Source organism: Glycine max, chromosome 9 (genome assembly GCF_000004515.6).
Source record: "Glycine max cultivar Williams 82 chromosome 9, Glycine_max_v4.0, whole genome shotgun sequence".
NCBI classification, from domain to species: domain Eukaryota; kingdom Viridiplantae; phylum Streptophyta; class Magnoliopsida; order Fabales; family Fabaceae; genus Glycine; species Glycine max.
Window position 1 is genome coordinate 42,522,722 of NC_038245.2, and position 11,224 is coordinate 42,533,945.

Below are 11,224 nucleotides of genomic sequence, written 5' to 3' on the forward strand. Positions count from 1 at the left end.
AACACTCACCGTACAAAATAAATAAATAAATAAAGTTAGTAAAAATATATTATAATTTTTCTTCTTCTTATGCTACATATTATTTATACTTTTCTCTACTATAAATCTTGTATTTTTATGTGTATAGGTGTACATACATTATTTTTCAAAAAAAAAATCTATTTTTAGTAATGGTGTTCAAATTTAAACCAATTTAAAATAAAATTTTTAAAAATTTTCAATAAAATAAAAAATTAAACCAAAATAAATCTTTTTTACATTTGTTTGGATGATCATTTTCTTCTTAAATCTAATGATTTTATTTGATTTGGGGTTTATATTTTTGAAATCAAATCAAATTGTTATACTTATAATAACACTTAGTGTTATGTATTTATGTGTTTATCACTTAATTTTCACATGTTTTATAGTATTATGTATACGAATTTATATAATGTATATTATTTTTTTAATTAACTTTTTGAGATATATTTAATTTAAAATTGATGAAAATTTGAAATTTTTATTATAGAAGGTTTAAAATATTAATAGATTTTATAAATTATTATTAAATTTTTTATGTAGTTTAATTTAAAAGTTCTTAAAAAATATAAATTTCAATGAAATAATAGTTTAGTAGTAAAAATGCAAAACAAAACCAAACAGTGAAAGGAAACTTCAAGCATGGGAAGCATTGGATTACCTTCCGCTCGTGCTTCCTCGTGGAGACTCTTCAATGAATCGTGACCGTTCGCTGGATTCGATGCTTTGTGGAGCGTCGGATGGAAGTGGCAACGCGATCTGGCCGTTCATTATTTACAACTAAATTGAATTTTCAAAAGCTTCGAAGAGAGAGGGAGTGTGTGTGATTGTGTTGCGTTTTCTTCTTCTTCTTCCTCCTCTCTCACCTTCTTCAAATCCCACTCTTCTTCTATCCTTTCTCTCTCTGCAACCTTCTTCTTTTTCTCTCTCCATAGCTCCCTCTCCTCGCGCGCCGCGTTTGGATCCACGCGCCGCTCAATTTCGCAACAGTCGCAGCAATCCCCAGCTGCGCAATCTTCCAATTCGAGCTGCGGTTTCAAACTATCGCCGCTTTTTTTCTCCGGAGAACCGTAATCGTTGGTCGTTTTCGCCGGAATTCGGAATTTGCGGTGAGAGTTTTCGGATTTTGTGTTGTTTCGCTTGCCATGGGGGAAGGTGGTGAAGGAGAAGGTGATTGCGCTCCGAAGAATGCGTCGTTGTCGGAAGTTGTTGCTCCGGCGAAGAAGCTGGCGCGGCAGCTTGATTTTACCGGCGCGCCGGAGCATCCGCAGCTGTCGCAACCGCCGCAGCTACCGGTGGCTGTGTTGCCGTTGCAGCCGCAGGCGCCTCATGCGAGGGTTGGGTGAGTTTGTTAAAATGATTTACTGTCTGTTTTCTGTTTTGAATTTTTGATGTCTGAAAAGTTGAAGTTTTGATCGTGTGCTTCTTGGGAACACTTGAAATTCTGTGGATTAGAGTTTCCTTTTTTTTTTTTTGTTGTTGTTGTTGTTGGTTTTAGTTTTCAAATTAGAGTGTGGCAGTGATTTTGTCACGGGAGTCACTGTTTTGTTTGGGGGATTTTAATTCTTGTCTGTGCATGTGGAATGTCTTGGTTTGCTATTAACAAAAGGCAATTTTTGCAATCATTTCCGTTCTATTTTACTTTCGCTCGCTCTTGATTCAAATGTTTTCTTTGGTTTGCTGTTACTGTAGTTTCTTCTTCCAGTGGGAATAAGATGGCGGGAGGTATAAATTGTTTTTAGTGACTTACATTAGTAAGTTAGGAACTTTAGAACTGTAAGCGTTTTTGCAAACATAATTTATGAAGTTGTTTATAGTAATTTCCGTTTGTATTTGAGCTTTTAATGGTTGGGATGATTGTAAGATGTAAGTATTCTAAATTTTTTCTTACCTATGGCACGTGCATATGGATACAAGTCTCAGCATGACACGTGTGTGATGTGTGGGATATGGGTACAATAGGATACGACATAATGGTAGGATCACACGTAAAAGGGTTGGGAGGACATGAGAGAAGAAGACCAATGGAAGCCCCAGTTAGAAGAGTTGATCAGATGGGGGATATACCAATAATTAAAGGTAGTGGTAAACCAAGAATTAAAAGGGATCTAGATTTAGATGGTCTCTCTAAAGAATTGGTTTTGGACACAACACAATGGCGTTGTTCAATTTAAGTAGCTGAACCACCTAGTGGGGGGATGGCTTTAGTTTTTGCTGCTGTTGTTATCTTATCCTTCGCATAATAATACAAATTATCATTTGTCAACAATGTGGTATCTACTCTTGTATTGGTAAAAGATGCAATTGATGCCCCTATCGCATACATTTTTAAAGTATCCAGGCTTCCTGGATTCTTGTGTTATGGATATGTTGGTTTCTTTTTTATTTTATTTACCTATGAAACTAAAATACTTGTGAATTGAAATTTCTATTAATTTTCCTTTTGGGCTGGGGGCAAGGGTTATGTTCAATGCAGATTATGCATATTGTTTTCTTCACTTTCGATTAGGGTTGTTAAATAGCGGCCATGGTGCCACCATGTCAGAATGGCGTGTTCAGTGTTATCAATGGCGGAATGCAAAACATAGCGGAAGGCCAAAATTCTGCCATATAAACATGCCATTGTGCCTTATGGAGCCGCTATGGTGGGCCTCCTTTCACAAATTGCCTATGGCAGTTGGCAAAATTCTGCCATATAAACAATGCTTTCGATCATATCATGGCAAGGAGCAGCCTTTTTCTTTCGGGGGGTTATTTTATAATATGCTTTCATCACTAATGTTTTCTCTTTTGTGTACATCAATCTATGTCTGGCTCTTTTTTCCAAAGTATTTTCTCACAAAATGTGAATGATCTGGTTTGTTCTTCCAAATTATTTTCTCATACAATTTGGATGTGCCAGAAGTTACAGCTTGAAGTGAAGCAGGCAATTCCTAGTTGTAGTAAATCATTTTAAAGTTTTGGTTGAATGGTACATGATAACTCTTGAATATTATATTGAGTGGCTCAAACTATATGTTCTGCTCTTCAATTAACTAACCTTTACTTTTTCAGGAAACCAGAATCTCCAAAATCAAGATCAAGACCTAACTTTGAAATCAAAGATGCTACTCCAAAGAAGCAAAAACAGTGCAATTGTAAACACTCTAAATGCTTAAAGCTGTAAGCAAAATTCTCTCTCTGCGTGCATGTGTGTGTGTGTGGATGTGTTGTCAAATTCGAGAGTTTACTTAAACTAGTGGACCCTCCATAGACTCGATTCACAAACTAATAGTTTACCCAATTATAATAATAATATTTCAAAAAACTATAAATTACATATATGCATGAACATAATACTAACACTAATAATTCAACATATCAACTCTTTTGTAAAGAAAAGTAGCAAACCAGAATAGTTCAACAGAATAATGGGTTTATAACAAAGAATAGCAGAGCTTGATATCATATTAATAAGACCCAAACCAACTGAGGATGGTACAAGCTTGGAAGATTGAAGCTCATGAAAATCACAATATCACAAAATTAACTACTGAAGGGAGGAGAGGGGGCTCACAACGAGTTTGGAGGAACGAAGTTGGAACACAAGCTTTGAAGCTGAAGCAGAGGAGTACAAAGCTCGAAAGCCTTCAAACAGAGGAGATGGTTCTGTTTGAAGCTTTGGATCCCTTCCAAAGCTGTCAGCTTACAAATCAAGAAGAGGAGAGGCTGTTTGGATGAGGTGAAACGAGCCCTTATGTGAGCACTGGGCAAGATGTTTGAACCCCCTGCCCTATTGGGTTTTTCATACAAACAAAGCATGTTATTTTGGTCTGAAATGGGGCAGATTGTAGACTTGTGTAATCAGTCTTCAACTCGCAAGTCTATGTTATTTTGTCCAATTCTACATAAGTTCGACTGAGCCTACCAGAAAATTATTATAGTAGCGAGTTAAACAGACTTGCATATCTGAGATTGTAAACTAAGACGAGTTTACAAGTTGGCATGTGAGTTTGACAACCATTTGTGCATGTGTCACTAGGAACATGTGCCTGTAAAGTAGAAGGCTATAAGCTCACATTGGCAAATGTGTACACACATGCCATGTGTGTGCTTGTGTTCTCACATTTGTAAATATGAAATGCAAAATTGTTCTTAAGTAGGTATCCACAATTCTGTTGAAGTATGTCGTCTTGTTGCTGTTCATAGTATATTAGTAACTTGTTTCTGTCAGAAATTTATTTCCTTTTTTTCATATTAAAAAAAAAGGAATTTTCATAAATGACTCCATTTATTTATTCTTTGTTTTTATTATGGTTAAGTTCAGAGTTATTACCTGTGTTTTACTGATTTTACTTTAGAAATTTGATTTTTTTTTTGTTAGTTAAGTTGCCTCATGGTGAAGGACTCATTCTTATTTTGCTCCATTTTGTTTTCCCCTCTTCTCTTAGGCCAGTTTGTTTAAATTTGTTGAAAAAAGTGTTTATTTTAATAAAATAAGCAACTTTCTGTTTTTTTAGTATGTTTGTCTAAACTGCTTCTGCTTGAAAAATAGTTTTCTGCTTATTTTAATAAGCAAATCCTATCTGCTTTATAAAAAAATGCTTTATAAAATAACGCTTATTTTAAAATTGCATTTTTTAAGTTTAAATATATTTTTCTTTGAAAAGGATCTGAAAGGGTATTATGTAAAAAAATTACTGTCTTCTGTCATTTTTTTTCCTTCAACAGAGGGCATTTTGTTGTTGCAACTTATTGTTTGCTGTATCACACTAATTTTTGAAATATTTTGAGCAGGTATTGTGAATGTTTTGCATCAGGAATATATTGTGATGGTTGCAACTGTGTAAATTGTTTCAACAATGTTGAAAATGAGGCTGCTAGACGAGAAGCTGTTGAAGCTACCTTAGAGCGCAATCCAAATGCATTTAGGCCCAAAATTGCTAGCAGTCCTCATGGAACACGTGATAGCAGGGTACCTAGTTCTAACTTTTTTGTGACTGGTGATGTTGTATCTAATGTTTTATTTTTTGGATGACGAGATCAGCTAGATATATGGTGCTACATTGCTTAAAAAAATTTCAACTATTCTTTTGTTGGAGCATACTATGAAAATTTTATATGGTGCTATATAATGCCAAACATTGGTTGTGCTCAAATTATCTTTTCTTTCTGTTTATTGTGGAATTTTATGGAAAAGGGATATTTTCTGTATGTGATGGGAGGTCACTTTCTGCATGAGATTTTTTTCCACAGTAAAAACATGCTATTCCAATTAATTAGGTGCAACATTCCACAATTGATAATCATGGAATTAAGCCTTTTGCTTATGAGTGTAAATCAATTTTCTGTTGGCTCATGCCCTTCACTATGTTGATTTTATTTTATCAAGTTATAATTTCGATCAATTATTCCCATTGTCAATGTACTAAAATGATTTTCTTCTTGATGAAACCAATTCATTTTGTTTTTAGTTTCCTTATTTACATCTGCTTTTGTTTTGCTTCTTAAGGATATAATGTCAATATAAATTATAAAATGCTAAAATTTAATTAGAATTTTAGAAGTAACTCAGATAAATAATATTCTTTGAATCATGTTCCTATAAGTAATATCTTTGCAAGAAGTTGGACTTTTCATGGCATATTTTTATGCAAAGATGGGAGCTTACCATTAAATTACTAGGCAAGTGCTTTTATGCACGCTCTACATAAATGATGAATTAAGGTTTCTGGACTATAATATTCCTTGTAAAAGAAAAATGTGCTGAACTTGAACATCTTTTTTGTATTTTATATTTAAAAAATCTTTAGTTTTTCTAGTTTTGAGTCTTGACTATCTAACTTTGAAAATAAATGTAGGAGGAGGCTGGGGAAGTTTTAATATTAGGAAAACATAACAAGGGGTGTCATTGTAAAAAATCTGGGTGCCTCAAGAAGTACTGTGAATGCTTCCAAGCCAACATTCTTTGTTCTGAAAATTGTAAATGCATGGACTGCAAGAATTTTGAGGGAAGTGAAGAGAGACAGGCTTTGTTTCATGGAGATCAAAATAACAACATGGCATATATTCAGCAAGCGGCAAATGCTGCCATAACTGGAGCTATTGGTTCCTCTGGCTATTCATCGCCTCCAGTATCCAAGAAAAGAAAAGGTCAGGAACTCTTCTTTTGGCCTACAACCAAGGATCCATCCATTAGCAAGTTGGGACAACAGGTAAAACTTGCTCATAGCAAAAGTCATACTAGTACAGGGGTTTATTTTAAATTAAGTGGTTTGTTATCAGAGAAATAGAGAACAGTTAGTCCAGTTGACAACTATTTTTTGTCACATAACTATGTTCTTGTTAAGAATTGATTATCATTTTATTTAAAGGGTGCATTAAACTGAACTTGGCTCCTCTATTTTTCTGAACTTTCAAATTTTAATTTGGAAAAAAAAGGGTCTATTAAGTCCAAGGCTAAAGCTTTTGTTTCAATACCATGATGACTTGTGTTGCAATTATAGTGAATGCTATCGTCATGAGTATTGGACATTTTTTATTTGTTGACTTATCTACACTATCATCGTTATTTTATTTTTTTAATGCCCACAGGTAAACCATGTCAGAGGTCCAGCACCTTCCTCATCCTTGTCACCTGTCTCAGGTGCTCGTGTTGGAACTGCCACATTAGGTCCTTCAAAGTTTATGTACAGGTAATATTTGTTATAAATATGAAATGAAGATAAATTTACTACACTTAATTGCTAACTTGATTATTGTTGAAGGTCTCTTTTAGCAGACATTATACAACCACAGCACCTCAAGGAGCTATGCTCAGTTCTGGTTCTAGTATCAGGACAAGCTGCAAAGACACTTACAGGTATATTTGACATCATACGTCACTAATCACCACTTGTGCTATTGATATCTGAAAGTCCATTATGTTTTCCTCATTCTTCATTGTATGAATGGCTGCTATTAGCCTAGAAAAAGTCTTTTTTCTCTGTTACTTTTATTCAACTGCTGCATTTGCATTTTTTGGAGAAAAAAAAACACAATTCTATTTTAGACTTGTTCAATTGTCCTCAAACTCTGATTCCATGTAAGGGCTTGTTTGGATAAGCTTATCCAAAAGCACTTCTAGGAGAAGAAAATAAAATAAAAAATTGAAATGAACTTCTTCATAAGCTAAAATTAGCTTATGCACAAGTTTAAAATCACCTTTTAGAGAAGCTATATGAGAAAACTTTTGCAAATAAGCTTATGCAGAAGTGACTAAGTGAGTTTACCTTGTTTTGGTACTTAAAATTGTTAACTCGAAATTGTATTATCTAGCAAGCAAGATTTACAATCATGGTCAGCACACAAAATGTTTTATTTGGCCAGAAAAAGGGGATAGAGGTTGCATAAGGACTCATAATATGGTTCAGTGATTAGTGAGACTAGGTTTTTCTTCAGCGTATTTTCAACCAATAAATCCAATACCCTATTATAGTAAATCCACAACCGAATATATTGCTGGCTGTTTTCTTCTTTTATTCACATGTGGATCTTTCACAAAAAAATTGGTGGGTTGTGTATTCAGTAGTTATACAAAGTTTAGGATTACATTAAGCTGTCATACCATGTTAAGGAAGAGAGGATGTGATGAAATTTGTATGTCAATTATACAGTGGGGAATATAAATCAAAATTATACACACACTAAAAGCAATAAATACAAGGATTTACATTTGTTGAAATTATAGTGTTTTAGTTATAGAAGGAAAGAAAGGAGAGAATAGACTATAGAGACCAAATACTCTGAAATTGATATTAACTTGTTATGACGCATTACAATGTGATGCCCAACATGAATCACTAAACTTTAATTTATATACCAATACTAGATCATAATCCTAACTACGGAAACAAATCATGAGATAATAAATAAGTAGTGAGACTAATCCTAAGATATTTTGCATCAATTTATTTTAGGCTACAACCTGCTAGTTTTATTATCACTTTATTATGCATTTTGTAACATACCAAGTGACTTCAGCCTTGTTAATGTATATGTCATTAATTACTTTTTCCTCATCAATTATTGTTACTATTACGATCAGACCAGAAAATTTTAATGGAAAAGCAAGCAGAAGATCAGACAGAAACCTCCCTTGCTTCTTCAAGTCAAGAGCAATTACCAAGTCAAAAGGAAGGTCGTGTTGAGAAGACTGTGGCAGATGATTGTTCGAGTGCAAACCAAACAGATAAAATTAGCCCTGATAATTCCAGTTCAGATGGTGCTGATGTCCCAAAAGGGAGACCAATGTCTCCTGGGACTTTAGCCTTGATGTGTGATGAGCAAGATACAATGTTCATGACGGCTGCCTCCCCCATTGCGCCAATGGCCCATGCTTGCAATACATCTTCACAATTTCCTTATGGACAAGAAATGACAGAGGTCTATGCTGAGCAAGAAAGGATCGTATTAACTAAGTTTAGAGATTTTCTCAATAGGGTTATCACCATGGGAGAAATAAACGGCAAGTTAATATTTTCCTCTTTTAGTTATAATTTTACTTATGGAAACATTCATAAAATTCTTTTGTGTCGTTGGGGCTTTGGCGAGAAGACCATCACCTTTCCATTTTGAAAGCCACATTTCTGCATTACTTGCTTTATTGTTAAAAATGATTAATTTATATTCCTATTTTCAGAAACAAAGTGTTCTTCGTTGGCCAGAAATGAATTAGAGAGTCAAAAGGACCCAATCATCAATGGCATTGGAAATACCAGTTCTGAGATAGTGCTACAGCACGGAACCACTAGCAATGGTGTTACTAAACCTGCTGTTTCACCTTTGGCTACAACTTCGACATCTATGATCCCTGGTAATATTGCTGAAAATGGGGAGACCAAGGTGAAGATCGAAAAAGAGATATGAAAGGAATCTAACTTAGAAGGATGTGCTGAGATACGATTGAAAGAAAAAATAAGAATGTCTTTAAGGTATGCTAGAGCTTGTGTATTATAATTATAAAAACATTGCCATTCTTCATTTTCTGGCTTATCTGAAAGGTCTGTTAAGCATACAGGCCCCGCCATTAGCGCATGTAGGATATTTTTTTTTTCTTTTTATCAATTTTCTTGTTCTACTTTGGTCATTCATACATATCTAAATTAATTTTTCAGCTTCAACATTGCTTTATTGCGATGCTTGTAAATTGCTGAGTTATAATTTCATAAATTATATCGTTTAGATTTTTCGTTGAATGACTTCCATAACTTGTAATTTAAAATATACATTTTTTATTCAGGGATTTTTCCATGCTTCCCTTTAATTCTGCCTTGTTCATTACTATGTCCTTTGTATTGCCAGTAAAATTTTCAAGCATTGAGGTTTGAGCTCTGTAATAATTCAATAAGCTGTTACCGACTTTGGCTAGGCCATTGAATGTTTAAATATTTTAGATTTGGAAATTTGGTTGTCTATTATTTTGAAGAGGTTAATTGCCTATTTCATTCTTGTTGATAGGAGCAAAGAAGCGTATCAAGAATTAGAATCCCCACTATAAGATTTTTTTTTCTTTTTTTTTATTGTTTCCTCGCTAGTTTTTGCTATTGGTGTTTTTACATAACTTATACTCTTGCACTATTACTGATCAAACTTGATCCAACTTGGATCACTTACATTCCTTTTTTTTAAAAAAAAATTAATCATTTATATTATATCTAATATCTAATAATCAAATTTGGTATCATATTTTTAATAAGCCAATTAAAAATATGATTAAATTGTTCACATGATCTCTTTGTTATATAATTTTTATAAGTAAAAGTTAATATTATATATTTTAAAATCAAAAGATCATAAAAATAGTTAGTTATATAAATATTATAATATTATATTAATAATAATGTTCAAATTTATGTTTTTCTCTAGTTACTTTAAAATTTATTTTAAGAACAATAATGATTTTAAAAATATGCAGTTAAATTTAAAATATTTTACAATATTTTATTTTATTGATAATTAATGATAGAAATCAAAATAAATATAAGATAAGAGGTTATTCTTAAAAAAAATTAAAATGAATAAATAATACAAAACATTGAAAGTTATATTGACTAAATAACTATTATAACTTGTGTTTTATGTATTATTCCAAATGCTTATACATTTTAATAGTTTACATTATATTTTATCATAAATTATCGTTGAGTACGTAAACCATTTATTAAAACTAAATGTTATTTTCATAAGAAATATTCTATAATGTATTTTCTGTATTTTTAATAGCCTATAAGTCTAATTATACGAAATATTGTGAAAAATACATTTGTTCACCGTTGTTTCTTAAAAAAAAATATTGAATTTAACTATTTTGTATAATCAAAATAGCATAACTTTATTATTTATTATGTAAATATTTTATTTTTTATATTAAAACATTCATAGTCAAAAAATGAAAAAAGAAATGTTTAATCATATTTTTTCTTTCTTGCTTCGTATTTGATCATATGAATGTGAATCATACTTTGTCCTTAGTATATTAATTATTATTCATTTTAATTTTAATTGTATAACGTGAATAATTTTTTAATTTTTTTTTCTGATAATTGATTAAAATCATAAAAAATATTAAAATTGACTCATTTAAGTATTATCCCATGAAAAAATAAGATAGAAAAGAAACGGTGATTAGAAAGCAACCTTCAAGTATCAATATCCACCTTACACAATTGCATAATACGAGGTTATCCAAAGCATCCCTAAAGGAAAAGTAAACAACACACTTCAATGATACACTAGCTTTTACTATACTAGCATTATTAAGTCAAGCAATAAATGGTAACTACACGGGCTCTAAAGTTTACATTTTGATACAATTTTGTAAAATTTGATATTAAAAAATGTTTTTTAAATTGTGTATAATTGTGTGTGTGTATATATAATTGTGTATAGTTTTTTTTTTAATTCGTGGCCACCAATCATTTTCTTTTGTAGTAGACTCTTGTATAAATATAAATGTAGTTAAATGTTACTCGCCTTTAACCCAAATCAATTTTACTCAACATAAATGTTACTCAAACCCCACTTTTATCAACTGAAAAAATTACTGGAACATTCGTTGTTACTGAAATTGAATCGTTTCGCTTGGAACGTAATTTCATGCTAAGCAAACATGTTAAATCAAGTAAAATTAAAACGCATACCAAACTTGAAGGCAAACTTTTCAGAAGAGCTCGACAACGGGAAC

General features: G+C 32.3%; 1 protein-coding gene across 3 annotated transcripts; it reads left to right on the forward strand.

Annotated features, from left to right (window-relative positions):
• Positions 1-812: 812 nt before the first annotated feature.
• On the forward strand, positions 813-9,236 carry LOC100777698 (protein tesmin/TSO1-like CXC 5). Of its 3 annotated transcripts, none has more exons than XM_006587458.4 (8): positions 813-1,363; positions 3,076-3,183; positions 4,798-4,975; positions 5,862-6,215; positions 6,595-6,695; positions 6,768-6,862; positions 8,087-8,510; positions 8,681-9,236. In XM_006587458.4, the coding sequence occupies exons 1-8, from the start codon at positions 1,167-1,169 to the stop codon at positions 8,709-8,711; spliced, it is 1,488 nt and encodes a 495-aa protein (XP_006587521.1). In that variant the 5' UTR covers positions 813-1,166; the 3' UTR covers positions 8,712-9,236. The 3 variants fall into 3 exon arrangements, with proteins under 3 accessions (XP_006587521.1, XP_006587520.1, XP_003533391.1); XM_006587457.4 differs by having other exon boundaries at positions 814-1,363; positions 3,084-3,183; positions 8,087-8,506; XM_003533343.5 differs by having other exon boundaries at positions 815-1,363; positions 8,087-8,506.
• The last annotated feature ends 1,988 nt before the right edge of the window (positions 9,237-11,224 follow it).

Coding starts and splice junctions, on each gene's coding strand:
- LOC100777698 (XM_003533343.5), top strand. CDS start 1,167: ATGGGGGAAGGTGGTGAAGGAGAAGGTGATTGCGCTCCGAAGAATGCG. Junction 6,696..6,767: donor CCTTCAAAGTTTATGTACAG/GTAATATTTGTT, acceptor TTATTGTTGAAG/GTCTCTTTTAGCAGACATTA. Junction 6,863..8,086: donor AGCTGCAAAGACACTTACAG/GTATATTTGACA, acceptor TATTACGATCAG/ACCAGAAAATTTTAATGGAA.